The sequence below is a fragment of the Bombina bombina genome, chromosome 3 (genome assembly GCF_027579735.1).
Source record: "Bombina bombina isolate aBomBom1 chromosome 3, aBomBom1.pri, whole genome shotgun sequence".
Lineage (NCBI taxonomy): Eukaryota > Metazoa > Chordata > Amphibia > Anura > Bombinatoridae > Bombina > Bombina bombina.
The window spans coordinates 1191398671-1191423647 of NC_069501.1; the positions used below are offsets into that span (position 1 = coordinate 1191398671).

The 24977-nt window shown below is 38.2% G+C and overlaps 1 protein-coding gene across 2 annotated transcripts in view; it reads right to left on the reverse strand.

The window, feature by feature from the left end:
• FAT3 (FAT atypical cadherin 3) overlaps positions 1-24977 on the reverse strand; it is a 637515-nt gene that overhangs the window by 17327 nt on the left and 595211 nt on the right. For both annotated transcript variants that reach the window (XM_053708624.1, XM_053708625.1), the window contains exons 22-23: positions 1030-1183; positions 1-370 (exon numbers count right to left, since the gene is read on the reverse strand). The exon at positions 1-370 is cut by the window's left edge and continues 286 nt beyond it. In XM_053708624.1, the coding sequence (XP_053564599.1) occupies positions 1-370; positions 1030-1183 (524 nt within the window). The remainder of the gene's footprint in view (positions 371-1029; positions 1184-24977) is intronic.

Here is a 24977-nt window from a genome sequence, read left to right on the forward strand (position 1 = left end):
ATCTCCGCTATTCCGCAGATTTTTAAACTGAATTCCATTGGTTTTATTAAGTAGTGCAGCAGTAGCAGGGTCTTGAACAAGAGTAATGTTATTACGGGAATAATTTTTTCTGAATACTTTCTTGCGGAATACTATAAATAAGATGATTAGAACAAAAATGACAAACAAGACCACTGCTATTCCAATAAGTTCTTCTTTGCCTACGTAGGAATGACCTGGTTGTATATTAGGTACTACCACAGGTCTTAATCCACAATACTGTCCTACGTATCCATGAGTGCAATTACATAGGAATGAACCGAATATGTTTACACATGTTCCGCCATTCTCACATTCTTCTCTTTCACATTCATTGATATCCTCTTCACACCTTTACAAAGTAAAATTCAGATCAAATTTAGGCATATCCAGTTAATGCAAAGAAAAGTAAAAACATGTATTTTTGATTAACTATATGTGTAACCAAATGTGAAAACTTTTAAAGGAACGAAGGAAGTTGTGTGCTAACTTTAATGACTCACTTCCTGTCTTTGCAGCAGTTGTAATTTATTTGTTTAGAAATTAATTTTTTAACCCCACTGTGGTTCACTGGGTGCCTGGTATTTTAGGGCTGGACTGACCTTGTTAGGCGAGATCAAACTGATACACTTCAGGAAAACTCTCCTCTGTGAAAAGCACTAGTGGGCTAAAATAAACTGCTCCCAGTTTGTAAATCCCCATAGAACAAGCTATTGAGCTGTTGTTCGTTCCTGAGAGAGCGCTCCTCTTTCTGTATGTATTTGTTAAACTTGTTTGTACCTTATTACAAGATTACCAACCTTTCAATGGCTTAGGGATTATAGCCTCTGATTAACTGTATTGCATTAGACCACTATTTAAATAAAATATATTAAAAGTGTTTAAATGCTTTTCCAATTGCTGCAAGGACTGGAAGTGGTGCATAAAGTTAGTAAATGAATACGTTTCTTTGGAATGTATTTTTTGTAGATAAAATATCTGAAACTATCAAGTATTTTAAAGTCTACTTACGTAACTCCTCTAAGTCCTGCCCTGCAATTGCAGATAAATGAGTTCCCAATAGGATCACAAGAGCCACCGTTCCTGCATGGGTTAGGGAAGCACGCAGTAATTTCAGATTCACAGTTTTTTCCTATGAACTGAGAGGGACAATTGCACTGGTAACCTAAAGAGGGAAAAAATGAGTAGTTATATAGGTTTTAGTTTGAATTTGTATTGTTACTTGTTTTCCTACATTCTAAAGGGACATTCTAATGCACATGTTGTAAATTGTTATAAAGCATGACAGTTTTAGCATTACTGATCCTAAAGAACTATTAAATACAGTAAACTTGCATCATCTACATATGCACAGTAAAAAGGAAATGCAATAGCATTTACTCTGAAATTCAAATGAGCAGTAGATTTGTTTCTGATAAATTTGAAGTTTCTTCCATTTTCTGGCCCCTTCTATTATCAGCCAATCACAAACAAATGTGACTTTAATGTCCCCTAATCCCCTGCTGTACCCTTCAGAGGGAAACTTGCCAAGAATACAATAGAGTTTTTAGCTGCAGTCTCCAATGTCAAAGATGACAGCTCGAATTACAGCATGAGCCATAAGAGCATACTGAGGTATGCTAAAGAGCGTGCACATATCTTGCGGACAATATGGCAGCAGTGTATGCAACATACATACATATAGTTATAGTGCTTAAGAGACATGCACACTCCTGAGTATACATCAGTATGCTCTCAAAGAAAGGATACCAAGAGAAAGAAGTAACTTTACTTCCGTATAACTTATTACAGCCCCACTATGCAATTTTATGGTCTCTTTCAGGGTCCATAGAATTCTTCAGTTTTCAATACAAAACATAGCAAACGTGCTATATAATGTTAGATACAATGTGACAAATAGCAGAAACAACATTTCCAAATCACAAATATAAAACCATGCCTGGTGCCAATTGTGCAGACTGGAATTGTTGTCTGACATCCAGCAGACTAATCTATTCCGCTATACCCCCCCCCAAAAAAAATCATCCCGCTAATCAACATAAACCATGTGACACAAGATCTTATAATAGAATTACATGAAGCACATGATCAGTCTGTGCCGGCAGTCAGGTGTCATGTGGTTTAATCTAATAACGTAGATAAGGTCATTTCTTATTATTTTCTGGGGATAACTAAACTCCAAATGATATGAACAGATATAAAGATCAATATGAACAAATTATAGAGACGTGAATGCATTTGACTTTGAATATTCATTGATATGGAGATTGTGTGTTTTCTCAGCTGGTGGTAAGAAATACATCTGTACTTGTATAGAATAGGTTGCTTTCTGACTGGAAGAAACACTGTTTACATTTGTATTGGTTGTTCTTTGCTATAAAAGGGACATTAGACACAATTTTTTTCTTTCACAGTTTACAAGTTTTGCAAGAATGCTTTTGAGCTTTAAATGTCAGCAGTGTCCCCACAATGTATAAGAGCATTAAAAAAATTCTTCCAAAACTGCTGCATTATAGTTCTTCAAACATGAGCATGCTCCTAATTTTCAGAACCATAAAAGAAAAATATTTTGTTTCAAACTCATGAAATGGTTGAACAAGCAGACAAACTGAGTTGCATTTAAAGGGACAGTCTAGGCCAAAATAAACTTTCATGATTCAGATAGAGCATGTCATTTTAAACAATTTTCCAATTTACTTTTATCACCAATTTTGCTTTGTTCTCTTGGTATTCTTAGTAGAAAGCTTAACCTAGGAGGTTCATATGCTAATTTCTTAGACCTTGAAGCCCACCTCTTTCAGATTGCATTTTAACAGTTTTTCACCACTAGAGGGTGTTAGTATTTCATATAGATAACACTGTGCTCGTGCACGTGAAGTTATCTGGGAGCAGGCACTGATTGGCTAGACTGCAAGTCTGTCAAAAGAACTGAAAAAAGGGGCAGTGTGCAGAGGCTTAGATACAAGATAATCACAGAGGTTAAAAGTATATTATTATAAATGTGTTAGTTATGCAAAACTGGGAAATGGGTAATAAAGGGATTATCTATCTTTTAAAACAATAAAAAATTTGGTGTAGACTGTCCCTTTAAATATAGAACCAAAAAGTGTGATTTTAATAACATGCTTTGCTGTTTAATACAAAATTTGAGTAGTTCTCAGCATTTTATTTGCGGCTTCACTGTTTTTTTGGCTGTCCTTTCATTTTCAGAGGGTAACTGGAGATTTTATGGTTTGGGGAGCAGGGGAAAAAAACTGTATGATTATTACCAGACAGGGCTTTCTATTTGTAAGGTGGTAATTTTGCTTTTAACTCTTGCCTGTCTGAACGAAAAAACATACACATTCAGATTTACTTGCAACCTGAGGTTTTGTTAGGAAACTATATTTTTTACTGATGCTTTGTTTTTGCATATTACAAATAAAACTTCCCCTAATCCTGCAGATTCTAGTTGTCTCTCAATGCTACCATATAATTTAGGCTATGGGTTAAACAGCAATTAAAAAGCTGTGCTACCAGAATCATAATCTTCATTAGGGGAGTGCTTGCTGTCAAGAAAGACACTGTATCTGCAAATGACTCCCTATTATATAGTACATATGACCCTTTAATTATATAAAACATTAAAGTTATCTATACTCTATTTTTCACCATTGTAAGGCGTTACAAAATAATGCATCGCTCCTGTATTCCTCTAAACTAATTATACACAATTTATAAAACTATGTCGTCTTGTTTAGAAAAATAACTTTATAATGTGCAACTGATACAGTATTTTATTCTAGTACGTGACTAAACAGTGACATCTAGTGGCAATATGAAAAAATGCATGTTTAGGAAACACCAAATTAATAACAATTTTTTTTTTTTTTAAATATACCTTTTTGGTATTATTTATTATAGTTTCAAAACGGTGCTTAAAAAATACCCCTATGTTATTATTATAAGGTTTATGAACCTTTAGATAATATGTACTTGTAGCTAATGGTATGTTTATATGTTAATACCCAGCATTTTAAGGGTCAAATTAGTATTTCAGTTTTGTCATATTCAAGATAAAATGTGCTGTCACTATCTATCTATCCATCTATCTACATTAGTTTAAAGGGACAAAGTACTCAAAACATTTCTAGCCAAAAGCTGATGTATAACATTGTCCTTTTTCCCTTGGATCATGATGTAATTGTGAAATAAAGGTCCATTTTAAAGTTGACAGGCTGGAAATATCATTTTTGGTAGTTACTGAACCACGAGGAGCCTCTTATTTCCCTTATTTCGTTATCCCTGTACAGCACTTTGCTCAAGATCACAAAAGTAAATTTATTGTAAGTAAAACACTGCGGCTATATTCAGAATTTGTTTATAAAATAAAGTGCCAAATGCTCACACCTGCTCATTACTTAAAACTCATTACTATGATAACATCTAAAACTATAGATTTGCAAATCTGCACATTGTAAATAAATTTAAAATCTAAAAACTTCAAAATACTGTCTTTTCAGGTCTTTTTTAAGTTTCTTCCTTTCTTGTGCAAAAATGTCTTAATAGACTCCCACACAGTTTCAAACAATTATGTATTTCTGGAAATATATTCTTTCAAAGGGAGTTTACATAAAGTGCAGTAATTATCTTTTATGTTTGGGTGTACGTTGCCAGTGCTGTCATCTGTGTATATTTTGTTATTGTGAATCTGTATAAAACACATAGTAAAATGAGGGTACGTGTACATTGAAATGGGGTATGTGCAGCCAAGAAATTTTCGGTTTAGCCAAAATTTTCATACCGTTAGCACACCCTCCTGTGCGTGTAGGTAAGTATATTAGCCATTTTTTTAAAAAAAAGAAGGAATAATGCCAAATTCAGAATTATTCCTTTGTTTTTGTTAAATTCCCCTGTGCATACTTTTAGATCACAAAACAAATATCCCATTTTTGGAACGAAAAATCTCTTCATTCCGAAATGAATGCACAACTCTACTATGTAATAATCTGTAAAGGGATACTAAACCCAATTTTTTTTTCATGATTCGGATAGGGAATGCAATTTTAAGCAACTTTCTAATTTACTCCTATTTTTCTTCATTCTCTTTTTATCTTTACTTGAAAAGCAGGAATGAAAGCTTAGGAGCTGGCCCATTTTAGGTTCAGCACCTGGGTAATGCTTGCTGATTGGTGGCTAAATGATTAGGGGTCTTGGTGGGTTAGCTGTTAGGGTTTATTGTGGTGGGGGTATTGGCAGTTTATGTGGTTAAGAAGTGTAGGGGTTATGGCGGGTTATGGGTTTATAGTGCATTGGGACATTTGCTATAAGGAAGTAGTGGTTTTTGGGTTAATAATGTATCGTGGTAGTTTGCGATGGGGATGTGGTCGATTAGGAGTTAATAGTGCAGGGGGTAGTTTGCAATGGTGGATGCGGAGGTTAATAGTTTTGGGAGTGGATAGTGTAGGTCATGAAACTTAATTTTGGTGGGGGGGTTTTTTGTGTTTAGTGCAACTTTTTTTCTCAACCCAAACTCTGTAAGCAAAGCTGCGTAAAAAAATTGAGCGTAAAATGTGATTGCGTTCGAGAAATTGCGTTTACTTTTAACTTGTAATATGAGCGTAACTTAGTGCGGTCGCGATATTGATATATTGCTCCCATGCTAACGTTACCGCCCCACTTGTAATCTAGCAAAGTGTTTAAGCCTTTTTGAAGAAGTTAAAAGGACATGATATCATAATAGAACACTATTACCCTCCACATATGAGCTGCTACAAAGCAGTAAATATTGGCTTTACATGCACAAGCGCAGTGTTATCTCAAAGCTAACAAAGGTTAGTATGCTCCATGCGCATGACACTGATAACTTGTTAAAGAGAGACTAAAGAACCTTTTAAAACACAATCTGCAAAGTGTTGTGCCGCTGTATAGAGGATATATACATAGGAAAAGAAGGGAATGTGTTAAAAAAAACATAATTTATACTTACCAGATAAATTCCTTTACTTCCTGGCAGGGAGAGTCCACGACTTCATTCCTTACTGTTGGGAAATACAACACCTGGCCACCAGGAGGAGGCAAAGACACCCCAGCCAAAGGCTTAAATATTCCTCCCACTTCCCCTATCCCCCAGTCATTCTGCCGAGGGAACAAGGAAAAGTAGGAGAAACATCAAGGTATAAAAGTTGCCAGAAGAAATAATATAAAAAGGGAGCCGCCAAAAAACCCCATAAATTACGGACGGGGTCGTGGACTCTCCCTGCAATGAAGGAAAGGAATTTGTCTGGTAAGCATAAATTATGTTTTCCTTCCATAAGGCAGGGAGAGTCCACGACTTCATTCCTTACTTTTGGGAAAACTATACCCAAGCTTCAGATGACACTGAATGAATAACGGGAGGGAACAGAAAAAAGAGGCGGACCCTATTCTGAGGGCACCACAGCCTGCAAAACTTTTCTCCCGAAAGCTGCTTGTAAAATTTAGAAAAAGTGTGTAAGGAGGACCAGGTAGTCGCCTTACAAATCTGATCCATTGAGGCTTCATTCTAAAAAAAAGCCCAGGAGGAAGCCACTGCTCTATTGGAATGAGCCATAATCCTCTCAGGAGGCTCAATCTGTTGAGACAGATCTGAATGGTTGCCATTCAATTGTCTCAGCATGCATAGTTGTAAGGGTCTGAGATGAAATCTGGCAAAAGGAAGGATGTCCATGCAGGACACCATGAGTCTGATTACCTCCATACACTGAGCCACTGAGGGTCTCGAGGAGGCCTGAAGGACAAGACATGCAGAAGTTAGCTTGCAATGTCTCTGACCTGTGAGGAATATTCTCATGGATATGGAGTATATTATATAGTTATAGTTCCCAGAAAATTCACCCTTGTACTTGGAGTAAGAGAACTCTTTTCCAAGCTTATCTTCCATCCATTTGATCGAAGAAGATTTAGTAGGGACTCCATATGTTCTTCTGCTAGACGAAAAGATGGGGCCTGTACCAAGATATCCAGGTAAGGCGCTACTGCAATACCTCATGTTCTGACAACGACTAGAAGAGCCCCCAGAACCTTTGTAAATATCCTTGGAGCAGTATCTTGGCCAAACGGAAGAACTATGAACTGGAAGTGCTGGTTCAGAAAAGCAAACCTCAGGAACTGAAAATGTTCCCTGTAAATCGGGACGTGAAGGTATGCATCCTTCAGGTTTATCGTGGTCATAAACTGTCCTTCCTGAACCAGAGGAAGGATTGACCATATTGTCTACATCTTCAAAGAGGGAACACTTAGAAACTTGTTTAGGCACTTTAGGTCCAGAATTGGACGAAAAGTTCCCTCCTTCTTTGGAATCCACGAAAAGGTTTGAATAAAACCCCAAACCTCCTCCTGCTGTAGGAACAGGGACAATTACTCCTAGAGAGGAGAGATCATGTACGCAACCTAAGAAGGCAGCCCTCTTTTCCGGTCTTGTAGATAGACTGGAGAGTAGGAATGTGCCCCTGGGCAGATGAGACTTGAATCCTTTCCTGTATCCTTGAGATACAACCTCCAGGGCCCAAGGGTCCTGTACATCCTGGAACCAAGCGTCTGAAAAAAGAGACAGTCTGCCCCCCCTACTTGATAGGCTCTATAAAAGAAGAACTATCCTCCAGAGGAATACTAGTATGCTTAGCCAGCATAGAGATGGCACCATCCACCTTAGGAATAGAGCCCCACAAATTTAATTGAGAGTTAGGAACCGGGAATAATTTTTTAAAAGTAGAAAAGGGTGAAAAAGAAGTTCCTACTCTTTTCCATTCGTTACTAATAATGTTCGCCATCTTAACTGGCACAGGACAAGTCAGAGGGACCTTTCTATCTTCATAAACCCTGTCTAATTTAGGGATCTTAAGTTCCTTAGGGAGTGCATCCTCTGGAACCTCTAGTGTAGACAGAACCCCCTTTAATAAAAAACGCAGATGCTCAATTTTAAATCTAAAGGAGGGATCTTCCTCTGAAGGAAGTTTGGAAACTGAAGTCTCTGACTCAGCAAGCTCACCCTCTGAAGCTACAGAGGTTAACTCATCCTCAGATAGCTGGGCTATAGTAGCTAAATATGACAAATATTTAGATGACTCTAGGTCAGGAGAACTATGTTTAACCTTTCTCTTGCATTTGATATAGCGAGGTAAGGCACTCATGGCCATAGACATCGCTGATTGTAACTGCATGGTAAAGTCCGCTGGAAAAAGGCCCCCTCCAGATGGAGAATTAGTTGAGCTGCGGGGAACTGCATGTGGAGTGGTAATGTAGAAAGGGTAGTCATTTCTTGGGACCCAGATTCCTGAGAAGTAGATGGCTCAGAAGGGCTAATAGCGCTATGAGTATTAGCAGGCTTGTCTCCCTGCTTAGACTTTAGAACAGTGTTTAAGCAAATGAAACAAAATTGAGCAGGCAGCAAACCACAGCCTCCTCACAATATAAACAGGAATTATTAATCAGTACAGAAGAAGCGGAACCTTGTAATGTAGTATCAGAGTCCTCCACAGCTTTGTATATACCCACAGAAGGACAACAGAAATAAACGCTTTTATTTAAAAAACGGCACCTTAATACTCCCAATGGCTGGGGCAGTCACCACCTCCTAGATCCAGTCAGCTAACAGTGATCTCCTCAGGAATGATGTCTGCAACAGGATCTTATGAATTGAAAGAGACCGCATCCGGTCACGTGGTGCGTAAGACAGGCCCTGCTATGAAAAAGGGTGCTAAGCTATTATGAGTTGCGCAACACTTCAAATGAAAGTGAAACCTGTTTGTTCCAAGCCTAAAAACACACAGTCTATGAGCCCAAAAACTCTCACATTAACCAGATATAAATTCCCAAGCTGTTGAAATAATCTCCCTGAAGGAGATATTAACCACTGATCCTATCGAGGTATAAAGGAGCCACACTGTGACCCTGTATAGCGTTTTAAAGTGTACAGTATATATAAAAAATGGTCTTACCCTTCAGGATACATGCTGTAGAAGTGCAACAGTCTTGAAGCAGCACTTCTGACATGGACTTGAGTGTGTAACAGCAAGCAGTGAAATTCATCAAAACTGATTCTTTAGGAGCTGTTAGCGAGAGTCTGGACGGGTTCGCAGAAAAACTTTCCCTGCATCTCCAGACTCAAACTTTCATCAATACTCTCACTGAGAGGTTTATATGATTACTTAAAACTCCAGTCCTTTCTTGAAGAGAACATACCCATTACAGGACTATCCATATCTTCTGACACTTCTCTGTCACCTCCTATAGTGATGAAAGGCAAAGAATGACTGGGGGATAGGGGAAGTTGGAGGCATATTTAAGCCTTCGGCTGTTTTTTTTCCCCCTCCTCCTGGTGGCCAGGTGTTGTGTTTCCCAACAGTAAGGAATGAAGTTGTGGACTCTCCCTGCCTTATGGAAGGAAATTAAATGATCTAACAAAATACAAAATTTCATTTTTATACTAGAATGTCCCTTTAACCCTTTTACTGCCAAAGAGGACAGACTGGTAGACACAGAGTTAACTATTACATGTGTCAGCAATTTTTAACTGGTTTAAGAGAAAAATAAATGCATACATAATATATGAAAAGGAAAAGATGAAAGGTATTCAAATGAACATTGATTGATATATACCTTGAGCACATTTGAAGTATACACAGTATAATTACTTTAGTTACCTGCAGCATTCAGTAAATTAATAACACTCTGCAACGAGGAGGAGATGATGAATTGACAACTTGACGCAGAGAAGCAAGTGCAGGATAAAAAAAAATCTGTTTGATAAATAATTGGCAATGAGCACTATATAGACGTGATTTAGAGAATGCCGGCAAAATTAACTTAAAGGGATATTATTATTATTTTATATGTGCATCATAAATTAAGCACTGCATTGCAAAAGCTTGTCATTTAAAAACTAAGACCTAGATTATTTTGTGAGCCCAATATTTGTGCTCAGCTCAGTAATACCAGCGCAAACAAATGTCCACTGGTATTACAAGTTAGGCGCAATTGCCTGGATGTCTTGCGCTCACAAGAGCACGCTTCCATAGGCTCAAATGAGAGCCTCGTTCTCATGCCATGAGACACAGCAAAGCACCTAGCGCAGCACAGGGGGCAATTAGCGCAGCAAAATAAAAATATATATGTATTTATACGTGTCTATTTACTATAAAAACACAGTCACCCATAGACTGCAATGTAAAGGCATTTTCAGTGGCGTTTTTTTTCAAGCACCCCACATCTCCTAACTTTAACCGCTCATAACTGCTCATATTTTTTTATTTATATTAAGGAACTGTCCACTTTATTTTGGGGGAAATTGGGGCACATTTTTTTAATTAAAGGGACAGTCTACACCAAAAATGTTATTGTTTAAAAAGATAGATAATCCCTTTATTACCCATTCCCTAGTTTTGCACAACCAACACAGTTATATAAATACACATTTTTTACCTCTGTGATTACCTTGTATCTAAGCCTCTGCAAACTGCCCCTTATTTCAGTTCTTTTGACAGACATCCATTTTAGCCAATCAGAGCTGGCTCACCTGAACTCCACATGCGTGAGCACAGTATCATATAGATAACACTGTGCTCACCTGAACTCCACATGTGTGAGCACAGTGTTATCTATATGACACACATGCACTAACGCCCTCTAGTGGTGAAAAACTGTCAAAATGCCCTGAGAGAAGAGGCGGCCTTCAGGAGCTTAGAAATTAGCATATGAACCTCCTATGTTTAGCTTTCAACTAAGAATACAAAGAGAACAAAGAAAAATTGGTGATAAAAGTAAATTGGAAAATTGTTTAAAATTGCATTCTCTATCTGAATCATGAAAGTTTATTTTGGACTAAACTGTCCCTTTAACCAGAGTTCTGACCTCTGGATAATTGTGCTAAGCGCAAAGTGAAACTGCAAGCTCGCAGGAGCATTAACCAGCTACTTGTAATGACTGCTAATTTAGCGTGCGCCTGTAGATATGCAAACTTGCCCCTTTACGGGCGCACCTTAAAATTGTGCTCCACTTGTAATCTATCCCTAAACCAATAATTGTTTTTAAGAATCATTTTTATGGTTATACATTGATTGAGCAATTAAAGTGAACCATGTAGGAGGTTCAGAAGATTGGAATTCCATGAGATGCTATTCAGCCTCTTTTGAGGGAATAAAAAATGCAATTTTCTGATTTAAATTATGTACTACGAAAGCAAACAAATAATACGAGTACACTGCAATTACATTTCACTGTGCACATTTACACAATGTTTATTCCATTATTAGATTAATGTCCCTTTAAGTGGACACAGTACCTAACTATTTTCTATCATTTATATGAAAGAGAAGAATTTAAACATGACATAATTTTTGGCATGAAACAAGCTGTTTATATTTAACTCTAAACTAACATGGTTGTATTAGCTGTGCACTTCTTGCTAATGCTAATTGGCTTAAAGATACTCATTAGCTGATAGGTACTTCCTCATTGGCTGATAGTTACTTTCAAGTAAAAAATAATTGGCTGATAAGTACCTACTGCTAATGCTCATTGGCTGATATGTACTACCTGCTGATGGTCGTTGGCTGATAGGTACCTACGGCTTATGCTCATTGGCTGATATGTACTACCTGCTGATGGTCTTTGGCTGATAGGTACCTACGGCTAATGCTCATTGGCTGATATGTACTACATGCTAATGGTCGTTGGCTGATAGGTACCTACTGCTAATGCTTAGGGCCTGGTGAGCTAAAGAGATTATATAAGACATTGTCCTACAATCGGTTTTAGAAAATAAAATAAAATTTACCTTTAGATTAAACGCAAATTAAACGTTGCTTTAGTTCCCTCTTGCCACCCTCCCTTCCCTTTCAGAAAGTGAAACTTGAATCCACCAAGCAATGCCTCTAGGCTGACCAAGCACCTTTACATGTCAAACCCGACTGCAACCCCAGATATTCAAACATCTCCTCCAGATTCCCATAAGTCTTCCCACGGTCCACCTCAACAGCTTCCAGAGAGCTAAGCAATACTTGGAGCAGAAAGAATGGGTAGGACCCCATGTGCCCTGGACCATTGAGTGGACAATTTGAGCATCTTTGGATGTAGACTGAATGGGATTTGCGTAACATCCAATATTTACCTAATGCCTTCCAGGACTGAGGCTTGTGAGTGTAGATGTAGCTGACAATGAAAACTAATGTTAGCCCTCACTGGGCAATGGGCATCCATAGCATTTCAGAAGCCGTTGTCTACTAGGGTTGTTTAAACATTTTTTTAAACTTTTAATATTTGATAATAAGTCTTCAGATAAAAATGAAGGTGTGTACAGAGCTCCCAGAATCAGGCGATTCAGAAGATGTGATGATCAAGTGGAGATTGTGCTTCAATCACACCAACAGGCTCATCCGTGTATGACATATGGGAGGTACCACTGACTGACTCTGTTTATATGTTTGCTTGTGAGTGTCTGTCTAAACTTAGGAGCACCGGTTAATAAAAGGTGAACTTTTAACGTAAGTCAGAGGTGCGCATCTCGTTTGCTTTGTTTTACAATTTGACAATGGGAGTAAATTGGAAAGTTTTTATTTTCTTTTTAAATATTATGGTCTATGTGAATCATGAAAGTTTAATTTAGACTTTAGTGTCCCTTTAAGAGAAAACAAGATAAGGGGCCAAAAAAAATACAATGCAGGACAGAGCTACCAAATTGGGGAAAATCTGCAAACTGCAGCACGATTGGGAGGTCTGCTCTGTGACCATCAGGACCAGAGGTTAAACGCCCTGTTAAAGGAAAAATCTATTATAAGATTCCGTATATAAGTTAACCCAGCGAATGCAATCAGCTCTCCCTTTGTTACTTATTAAGTTTTGATTGCCATGGAGAGCTGCAACACATTTCTATGCAATTTACTGAAGGTTTTCATGGCAGATAAGGGGGGAAAACAAGGTTTTCTAGTCTGTGCATCCAACAGCATGCGAATATAAAAATGTCTCTCTCTACAAGTACCTACAAATAAGCACTAGCGCTTAGGGAAGCCAGCAGCAATGCCATTAGCAATAAATCACACCTGTGTTTGTATGCAGCCTAAGGAAATACTTCCCAGCTGGCATATCACATTATGTGCACCAGATGGCGCTGTAAGCAAATGTATTGGAGTGTACATGGTCATTCCTAGGCTGATCATATGTGATTTCTAAGAGCAATGTGGGATTGTAGCACAGAAACTATTCCTTTTGTCTCATGTATTACCCTTTATTGTTCTGTACAGCAATTAATACAACTGTAAGGAAACTTAAAATATGACAGCAGTTGTTGTATTAAAGGGACACTGTACCCAAAATTTTTCTTTCGTGATTCAGATTGAGCATGAAATTTTAAGCAACTTTCTAATTTACTCCTATTATCAAATTTTCTTCATTCTCTTGGTATCTTTATTTGAAATGCAAGAATGTAAGTTTAGATGCCGGCCCATTTTTGGTGAACAACCTGGGTTGTCCTTACTGATTGGTGGATACATTCATCCATCAATAAAAAAGTGCTGTCCAGAGTACTGAAACCAAAAAAAAGCTTAGATGCCTTCTTTTTCAAATAATGATAGCAAGAGAATGAAGAAAAAATGATAATAGGAGTAAATTAGAAAGTTGCTTAAAATTGCATGCTCTTTCTGAATTACAAAAGAAAAAATTTGGGTTCAGTGTCCCTTTAAGTATCTGTCTGTCTATCTATCTGTGTCTGTCATTTTATCTATCCGTGTCTATAATTTTCTATCTATCTATCAATCAATATATCTATCTATCTATTTATCTATCTATCATCTATCTATAAATCTTCCTGTCTGTCTGTCTAGTTATCATTTATGAATTGAAAGATACAAATATATTTGTGTAGCCCTCATTTTACAATTTGAACGGATTCATAAAAATAGGTACAGGACTGACAGCATACACACGAAAAGTGAAAAACGACACACTGTACTTTTTGTAAACTACAGGTGGCCCTCGTTTTACAACGGTTCAATTTACACCGTTTCAGAATAACAACCTTTTTTTTCAAGTCATCTGACTGCTATTGAAAAGCATTGAGAAGCAGTGCATTTATTAAAATAGCCAGTAGGTGGAGCTGTCCGCTTGTGTTGCAGCAAATCCAAGCAAGCTGAAATTAATCAGTTTAACCAGACCTGAGCTATCGAGCAGATTTCAAAGGAACAAGATCTTCCTGTCTATAAATCTGTCCAGATTGGAATGCATAGAAAGAACTGTTTGCAGAAAAATGCAAGTAAAGTCTGTGTTGTGTGATTATTGTATTAGATTTATAATGCTGTTTAGCAAATGTTTTTGTTCATTTAACTTAGTTTAATTATATATTCTGTGTTGTGTGATTCTTTTATTAGGTTTATAATGCTGTTTAGCATTTAAAGTCTTCATTTCAAAGCTTTAAAAATAATGTATTAGGTGTTACTTATGACAATTTTGAGAGGGGCCTGGAACCTATCTCCCTCACTTCCCATTGACTTACATTATAAACTGGGTTTCAATTTACAACGGTTTCGATTTACAACCATTCCTTCTGGAACCTAACCCCGGCGTAAACTGAGGGCTACCTGTATTTTTGAAAGGATAAATTCCCAGCAATAAATAATTATATGAACTTGTGTGAGAGACTATTAAAACATTTTTGCACACTGTATATATGTGCACTAGAGCCCTTTACAGTAAAGTAGATAAAAACATGTAAAAGCATATTTATTTCTAATAAAGTGCTATACTTTGTTTGTACTGTAAATATTTCACATTGGTTTTAGCGCACTTGAGAATACGGGATCAGGTTTGCGCGTGAGTAGGGTGTTAGGCCCCCTCCTTTTTTTCTCCATTTACTTCCATGGGGAAATAGGTTATCGTGCGCACAATATTCTAAATTTGGCTTTTTAACGTGTGTCGGGTTATCGGGCGAGCGAAAACAGTTTACTTTCAACTTGTAATACAAGCGCTACCCAACACATACAAAAAGCTTACTTCTAGCGGAGTTAACATTTGAGCGAGAGTGTTAAATACCGCTCCACTTGTATTCTGGCCCTATATAAGTCAGTTATGAAAGGAGCCTGGCGCATCACCTTCCCATTAACTGATATAAATAAGCAAATAAGTAAATCTTCTTATATAATAACAAAAACCCATCATAAACCAAAGGGCTACATGAAATTGTATTTGTAAAGAGATATTGTCATCTTTGTTGCATCCAAAAAAAGCATTTTTAAAATATATATTCTTGTGCTGAAAGGAGGGTGCGTCAGTGTACACCAATAGAAATTTAGTTGTCCTTACCAACTAATTCTTTCCTATGCAGCAAATATATATTTCAGGGTTTAACATCCCTTTAAATTTGTGTTACTTTTTTATATTTACTGGTATACAGAACAGTGAAATGAACAAGGCTAACAATCTAATTCTTATGTTTTATAATCCTATGTAAAAATGTGCAGACTTGAATGAATGTTTCAACAAATAACATCAATTTGATCATTTATTCTCTCTTAAAAGGACAGTAAAATCAAAATGAAATGTTCATGATTTTCATTATTCAGATAGAGCACACTATTTTAAACAACTTTCCAATTTACTTCTATAATCAAATTTGCTTTATTTTCTTGGTATCCTTTGTCAAAAGGCATACCTAGGTAGTCTAAGAAGCAACAATGCACTACTGGGACCCAGCTGCATACATCTGTTGAACCAATTAATAGAGGCATAAATGTGCAGCCACCAATCACCAGCTAGCTCCCAGTAGTACATTGTAGCACCTGAAGCTACATAGGTATGCTTTTCAACAAACGATACCAAGAAAACAAAGCAAATTTGATAACAGAAGTATATAGGAAGGCTCTGTAAAAGAGCATGTACAATATGTCCCTTTAAGTGAATAAATCATACAAGTAATACATTTAGAAATAAATCAGACTATAATAAAGTTTTGATTTATATAATCAAGTAATACAAATGTAAGAGATATATTGGATATTAAATCAGTTAGATGTTAATAGAGGCAGCTGATTTTTATAAAATGATTTGCTGACATTATATAACGGATGCTTTTTTCTCTCAGCCTTTTTTTCTACCAGAATGGAATTTTTCCTTTGATAGTGGAATAACTGTTTTTTAAAGGAACCTATAAAGGACATCTATATTTGTTTTTACCAGATAAGATTCTATCATGTTTATTATTAACAGTTTTAATGTTCTAAAAGAAAATATGGTTCCAATTAACCACCAGGACAGAGGGCAAAATACAGAATGCCTCAGTAGCTTAGGAATGGAGATTATAGACTTTCTATCAAAATATGAAACAGTTTTCATTTCCTTCTTACTGTCTTTTATATAAGCACTATTGTAAGTCACATTTCAGTGAGTGACCTACATATATATATTTCAAGGCTTCAACAAACATAACTATATTTTTGTTAAGATTTTAGTAAATAAGATTGAAAATAGTCAGAAGACCCACCCGCTGCTACTGTGATCACCTTACTAAACTGTTATCAAGGGTATTTAAAGTTTCACAAGAGGTCCATACTGGCTTTTAGGAGTTGAAATAAAAACTAGAGGAGTCCCTTGTGCCAGAGTACACATAATATATATATATATATATATATATATATATATATATATATATATATATATATATATATATATATACTGTATATATATATATATATATATATATATATATTTGCCAGGTGATCGCTGTGATTACCTGGTTATACAGACAAGCTGTGCATATTTAATTTAAATCAAATTTATTGTGGCAACATAAATATTTCTGTTTTTTATATGCCCCTAAAGTGCCTTTTCCCTTTAAACCCCTATTTTGTAACTTTTGTTTTTATTTAATTTTTTTGTGGGGCTTGGTGCTAGAGATGTCACCAGCACTCCCATTGAGTGCCGCCCAACAATCCCTTGAATGTAGTATGGGGATCGAGAAAACAGCTTCTGATCGTCAATCCCTGCATGTCTCTATGCACATAGAAACGGTTAAAATAAGTCTTTTTATTAGGAGAAATGCAAGTAAGTTATCTAACAATAAATGACTTGAAACTGACTGGAGGATGACTTTCTAAAAACAATCAGACTTTAGAGCTAAAGGTTGAGTTTACATTGCTGGCATTGGCCATTTTTGGCTCTTCAGTAGCCATTAAAGGGACAGTTTACTCAAAAAAATTCTCCCCTTTAATTTGTTCCCAATGATCCACTTTACCTGCTGGAGTGTATTAAATTGTTTACAAGTAGCTCCTTTACCCTTATATTGGCATTTGAAATAGTTGATTTAACAAGTGGTATCCCCACCTATTCTGAAAGTTTGTGGCCGCAGGTCCCATCTATAGATAAGCTTTGTAAACACAGCCAGCAGAAGAAACTACACTCCAAGTGGGATATAGCAGAGATAAGGTAATATAATGTTGATTTTCCATTGTTCTCTCCAAGTATTGGTGATTGTTTTATGGAAAGATATAAGATAAAGAAGCAGGTATATGTATACAATGTGATAAAGTAATGAGATCTGATTATACCTACAAGCTCAACCCATTTTATTAGGTTGTGACTTCAAAACACAAAATCAGATCTTTAATATACACAAAAAAACCATAAAAAGCTATTTTTCATACATTTTTCTCTGCAGTTGGTAAAAAAAAGCAATTGTAAACACATTAAGCGAAAAACCATTTTTCAGTATACTGTCCCTTTAAGATAGCTGGGAAAATGTTGTTAGAAACTATTTTTTTGTTTTGAGCTTGCCAAATATGGGCTAGTTACCATTGGGGTGGTAAAGTTTGGAAACTGGTGGTAACTTAGAAAGTCTCCATAGACTTCAATGGATATAAAAAAAAAATGATCACCAGTTTCCTCAATGGAAACGAGCTCTATGATAGCTGAAGGTTGTATATTTGGCTCCCTATTTCAGTAAAAGAGAGACAAACAATGATAATCTGTCCACATATTACAGAGTATGTTATGTAGTTTCCATTTGTGGTATGTCGTCATCAATGGACTCTTTTAGGATCATGCTCATAAAGAGTCAGATTATTATATACTCAAACACAATGTTTAAAGATGTTTAACTTGTTTCTGTCAAGTAATTTTCATAAATATTTATTATTTGCATTTTCAATTTGATTTTAGAGACTATGGGGCACAATTATCATTGTGCGAGCGGACATGATCCGATATTGCGGATAATGTCTGCTGCACATCAATAAATGCCGACAGCATACGCTCTCGCATTTATAATTCTTTAAAACCGCTGCTTCAAAATTTCTATTTCCAGTGAGCCTAAAGTCTCGCCGGAAACACGGGGCATCAAGCTACGTACAGTGTGAAAGCTAGATATTTTTTGTTTTAAATTGTTTTAAATATAATTTCTTTAAAGGACAGTTAAAAGTATTTTTTTTATTTATACTTTACAAATTTTTCATAGTCCTAGGACACACCCCTTGAAAATCCACTTGAATGTTTTATGTCTTCCTTCCTTTACTGTGGCCAATTATGGACAGATATAAATGAGCTTGTGCACATATCAACCAATTACTGGGCAGCATATAGGAGTGTCAGACTTCTGCCTTCTATGGAATACACTCCAGCATGTCTGAGGTAAGCGTAAACACTGGGCAAAATACATATTGAAAGTGAGATGCAGTTTTTATTTAGTTTTCATAATTAAACAATGTAAAATGCTTGTGAAATGCTTGTGCAATTACGCCCCTGCACATTCGTGGCCAATCGGCCGCTAGCAGGGGATGTGAATAAACCCGATCATATCTGATCGGAATGATTGCAGTCTACTACCTAAAAGGTGGCAGACGAGTTAAGGAGTTATGCCCGCTGCTACTTAACTTAAGTTTCCGGCAAGCCGGAAACTTCTGGAGTATATTGCAGCATCTGCTGCTTGGTAAATCTACCCCATAGTGTGATCTGGAGAAAAGATTTTAAATAGTGTGTCAAACTAACTGATAGCATGATCTGACAGCTCTGAACATGCATCAAACTGAACACTATTATTATTATTATTAATAATAATAATGTTTATTTGCACAGTGCCACATATGCCTTATGAAACTGTACAGTGAGGTACAATACTGGCATAAGACAAACGACATACTTATACAGAAAGACAGCAATTAGTGGTTTGCTCATGAGGTCATACAATTTAGTGGAGATCTTGATGAAAGGTTACGACAATAGCTGAAATGGTTCAGACTGATGACTTGGTCATTTGCAGAAGGTGATGACAGTTGCCTACTGTGAAAGGCTACAGGCCTCTGTAAATTATTGTGCTTAAATATCAATGCCGGATAAGCATATCTGTGTTTAAAATGGTTCTGCCAACATGTAAGACATATGGTAATTTGTGGCTTTTTAAATACCTGACATAGAATATCCTGAAGCTCAACTAACATTAATCTCAAGTTTTTGTAATAAGTAACTTCTGTGCTGTGCGACTATGGGATAATGTCTGGCTAGTGGCCCATCATGCTTTACTTCTGTACTGTGTGACTATGGGATAATGTCTGGCTAGTGGCCCATCATGCTTTACTTCTGTGCTGTGTGACTATGGGATAATGTCTGGCTAGTGGCCCATCATGCTTTACTTCTGTGCTGTGTGACTATGGGATAATGTCTGGCTAGTATCCCATCATGCTTTACTTCTGTGCTGTGCGACTATGGGATAATGTCTGGCTAGTGGCCCATCATGCTTTACTTCTGTGCTGTGTGACTATGGGATAATGTCTGGCTAGTGGCCCATCATGCTTTACTTCTGTGCTGTGCGACTATGGGATAATGTCTGGCTAGTGGCCCATCATGCTTTACTTCTGTGCTGTGCGACTATGGGATAATGTCTGGCTAGTGGCCCATCATGCTTTACTTCTGTGCTGTGCGACTATGGGATAATGTCTGGCTAGTGGCCCATCATGCTTTACTTCTGTGCTGTGTGACTATGGGATAATGTCTGGCTAGTATCCCATCATGCTTTACTTCTGTGCTGTGTGACTATGGGATAATGTCTGGCTAGTATCCCATCATGCTTTACTTCTGTGCTGTGCGACTATGGGATAATGTCTGGCTAGTGGCCCATCATGCTTTACTTCTGTGCTGTGTGACTATGGGATAATGTCTGGCTAGTGGCCCATCATGCTTTACTTCTGTGCTGTGTGACTATGGGATAATGTCTGGCTAGTGGCCCATCATGCTTTACTTCTGTGCTGTGTGACTATGGGATAATGTCTGGCTAGTATCCCATCATGCTTTACTTCTGTGCTGTGCGACTATGGGATAATGTCTGGCTAGTGGCCCATCATGCTTTACTTCTGTGCTGTGTGACTATGGGATAATGTCTGGCTAGTGGTCCATCATGCTTTACTTCTGTGCTGTGCGACTATGGGATAATGTCTGGCTAGTGGCCCATCATGCTTTACTTCTGTGCTGTGCGACTATGGGATAATGTCTGGCTAGTGGCCCATCATGCTTTACTTCTGTGCTGTGCGACTATGGGATAATGTCTGGCTAGTGGCCCATCATGCTTTACTTCTGTGCTGTGTGACTATGGGATAATGTCTGGCTAGTATCCCATCATGCTTTACTTCTGTGCTGTGTGACTATGGGATAATGTCTGGCTAGTATCCCATCATGCTTTACTTCTGTGCTGTGCGACTATGGGATAATGTCTGGCTAGTGGCCCATCATGCTTTACTTCTGTGCTGTGTGACTATGGGATAATGTCTGGCTAGTGGCCCATCATGCTTTACTTCTGTGCTGTGTGACTATGGGATAATGTCTGGCTAGTGGCCCATCATGCTTTACTTCTGTGCTGTGCGACTATGGGATAATGTCTGGCTAGTGGCCCATCATGCTTTACTTCTGTGCTGTGTGACTATGGGATAATGTCTGGCTAGTGGCCCATCATGCTTTACTTCTGTGCTGTGCGACTATGGGATATATGGGATAATGTCTGGCTAGTGGCCCATCATGCTTTACTTCTGTGCTGTGTGACTATGGGATAATGTCTGGCTAGTGGCCCATCATGCTTTACTTCTGTGCTGTGTGACTATGGGATAATGTCTGGCTAGTGGCCCATCATGCTTTACTTCTGTGCTGTGCGACTATGGGATAATGTCTGGCTAGTGGCCCATCATGCTTTACTTCTGTGCTGTGTGACTATGGGATAATGTCTGGCTAGTGGCCCATCATGCTTTACTTCTGTGCTGTGCGACTATGGGATAATGTCTGGCTAGTGGCCCATCATGCTTTACTTCTGTGCTGTGTGACTATGGGATAATGTCTGGCTAGTGGCCCATCATGCTTTACTTCTGTGCTGTGTGACTATGGGATAATGTCTGGCTAGTGGCCCATCATGCTTTACTTCTGTGCTGTGTGACTATGGGATAATGTCTGGCTAGTGGCCCATCATGCTTTACTTCTGTGCTGTGCGACTATGGGATAATGTCTGGCTAGTGGCCCATCATGCTTTACTTCTGTGCTGTGCGACTATGGGATAATGTCTGGCTAGTGGCCCATCATGCTTTACTTCTGTGCTGTGTGACTATGGGATAAAGTCTGGCTAGTGGCCCATCATGCTTTACTTCTGTGCTGTGTGACTATGGGATAATGTCTGGCTAGTGGCCCATCATGCTTTACTTCTGTTCTGTGTGACTATGGGATAATGTCTGGCTAGTGGCCCATCATGCTTTACTTCTGTGCTGTGCGACTATGGGATAATGTCTGGCTAGTGGCCCATCATGCTTTACTTCTGTGCTGTGCGACTATGGGATAATGTCTGGCTAGTGGCCCATCATGCTTTACTTCTGTGCTGTGTGACTATGGGATAATGTCTGGCTAGTGGCCCATCATGCTTTACTTCTGTGCTGTGTGACTATGGGATAATGTCTGGCTAGTGGCCCATCATGCTTTACTTCTGTGCTGTGTGACTATGGGATAATGTCTGGCTAGTGGCCCATCATGCTTTACTTCTGTGCTGTGTGACTATGGGATAATGCCTGGCTAGTGGCCCATCGTGCTTTACTTCTGTGCTGTGTGACTATGGGATAATGTCTGGCTAGTGGCCCATCATGCTTTACTTCTGTGCTGTGCGACTATGGGATAATGTCTGGCTAGTGGCCCATCATGCTTTACTTCTGTGCTGTGCGACTATGGGATAATGTCTGGCTAGTGGCCCATCATGCTTTACTTCTGTGCTGTGCGACTATGGGATAATGTCTGGCTAGTGGCCCATCATGCTTTACTTCTGTGCTGTGCGACTATGGGATAATGTCTGGCTAGTGGCCCATCGTGCTTTACTTCTGTGCTGTGTGACTATGGGATAATGTCTGGCTAGTGGCCCATCATGCTTTACTTCTGTGCAGTGTGACTATGGGATAATGTCTGGCTAGTGGCCCATCATGCTTTACTTCTGTGCTGTGCGACTATGGGATAATGTCTGGCTAGTGGCCCATCATGCTTTACTTCTGTGCTGTGCGACTATGGGATAATGTCTGGCTAGTGGCCCATCATGCTTTACTTCTGTGCTGTGTGACTATGGGATAATGTCTGGCTAGTGGCCCATCGTGCTTTACTTCTGTGCTGTGTGACTATGGGATAATGTCTGGCTAGTGGCCCATCATGCTTTACTTCTGTGCTGTGCGACTATGGGATAATGTCTGGCTAGTGGCCCATCGTGCTTTACTTCTGTGCTGTGTGACTATGGGATAATGTCTGGCTAGTGGCCCATCGTGCTTTACTTCTGTGCTGTGTGACTATGGGATAATGTCTGGCTAGTGGCCCATCATGCTTTACTTCTGTGCTGTGTGACTATGGGATAATGTCTGGCTAGTGGCCCATCATGCTTTGGGTTTCCAGAGAGGTGTAACTCTTGGACTGCCAGAGAGAGATGAAACGCAGAGCACTGTAATGCATTGCAGTGCTCTCTTGTAGCTACATGGTTAAAAAGCTAGGGTGTTAGAAATATATTTAACCCCTTTTTGTCGCCCATGGCAAGGGTTCAAGGGCCGTGGGAGCATCTCCAGCAGCAATGACACATCAGTATTTCTTCACATCACTGTCTGTAGGCGAGAACATCACTCCTACACCCCTGGAAGCCCTTGGGACAGCCAACACAATACTGTGGTTGTTGCAAAAGTGTTAAAGGGATAGGAAAGTCAAAATTAAAGGGATAGGAAAACTAAAAAAGTTCTTTCATGATTCAGACAGAGCATGTGATTTTAAACAATTTTCTAATTTACTTCTATTTTCAATTTTTCTTTGCTTTTTGTATCTTTTGTTGAAAAGCAGGGATTTAAAGGACCAGTCAACACTGTAGATTTGCATAATCAACAAAGGCATGATAAGAAGACAATGCAATAGCACTTAGTCTGAACTTCAAATTAATAGTACATTTTTGTTAAATAAATTGAAAAGTTATGTCTATTTCCACTCCCCCTGTACCATGTGACAGCCATCAGCCAATCACAAATGCATATACGTATATGCTGTGAATTCTTGCACATGCTCAGTAGGAGTTGGTGACTGAAAAAGTGTAAATATAAAAAGACTGTGCACATTTTGTTAATGGAAGTAAATTGGAAAGTTGTTTAAAATTGCTGCTCTATCTGAATAATGAAGTTTAATTTTGACTTGAGTGTCCCTTTAAGCTTAGGAGCTGTTCCATTTCTGGAGCACTAATTGGCAGCAGTTTTGCAGTAATGTTATCCATTTGCAAGAGTACTAGATGGCAGCGCTATTGCCTGTCATGTAGCGCTACATATGCCTACCTAGGTATCTCTTCAAAACAGAATATCAGAGGAATGAAGCAAATTTAATATTAGAAATTGGAAACTTTTTTTTTTTTTTTTTTAAATAAGAATTTTTGAGACAATCGTAAGCATTAGAAATAAGAACCAGATGAACAAGATTCAGAATGTGTTACATAGACAATGTGAATAGGTAAATTGCTAGTACAGATAAACAAAGAAGACTGTATAGTAGGTTCGTACAATGTCATCGTAAGGGGTATAAAATAGTGACCTGTGGTGTCTCTTTGTCATCATATAGGGTAGGTATAGGAGAACAGTGGATAGTTATATCTGTTGTATGTGTTGATTAAGAAATTCTTATTACAAAACCGGTATTGTTTAGAAAAATAGTATTAACAGGAGATATGAAAAATGACGGTTGTAATAGAGGATGGATATAACTATGCTGTAAGTAGTTTGGGGGGTTGCAGGTATTCAGCGGTCAAGAGCCGCTTTAGTTAAAAACAAAAGAAAAAAAATTAAACAATGTTAGATCAAACAAAATCTCTTACAGTAGATATTATCAAAATCTACAGATCTCAGAAAAAGAAAAAGCAGTAGGTGGGTCAGATTTTTGTGATCATAATCATAAAGTGTCGTCTTAACACCATGGCATCTACTTATCAAGCCGTTAACCGCAAATACACTGGAATTCCGCAGCGTAATTGTGGCGAGCTTGATTCGCCTTAGTTATCAAAGCCTACAGACCGGCAAAAGTAGAATTTTGTGACGTAACATACGATCCGCCGGTCTCAGTCCGACACAGATCGATGGTTACGTCATTACAGATGTTCCGAATGCAAATTTGGCACTGACTACTTTTGCTAGTTAACAAATGTCTACTAGGTACGCTTGGCACTATTCCGGCCCAGCGTACCTGGTTTTCAACCCGCCGCCCTGGAGGCGATGGATGCCATAGGAATCAATGAGAGTCTGAAAGCAGCGAAAGCTTATGTTCGCTGCTGTCCGATATCCCATTGATTCCTATGGTAGAATGAAAGTTATGTTTACACCTAACACCCTAACATGTACCCCGAGTCTAAACACCCCTAATCTGTTGCCCCCTACACCGCCGCATCTACATTATACTTATAAACCCCTAATCTGCCGCCCTGACATCGCCGCCACCTACATAAAAGT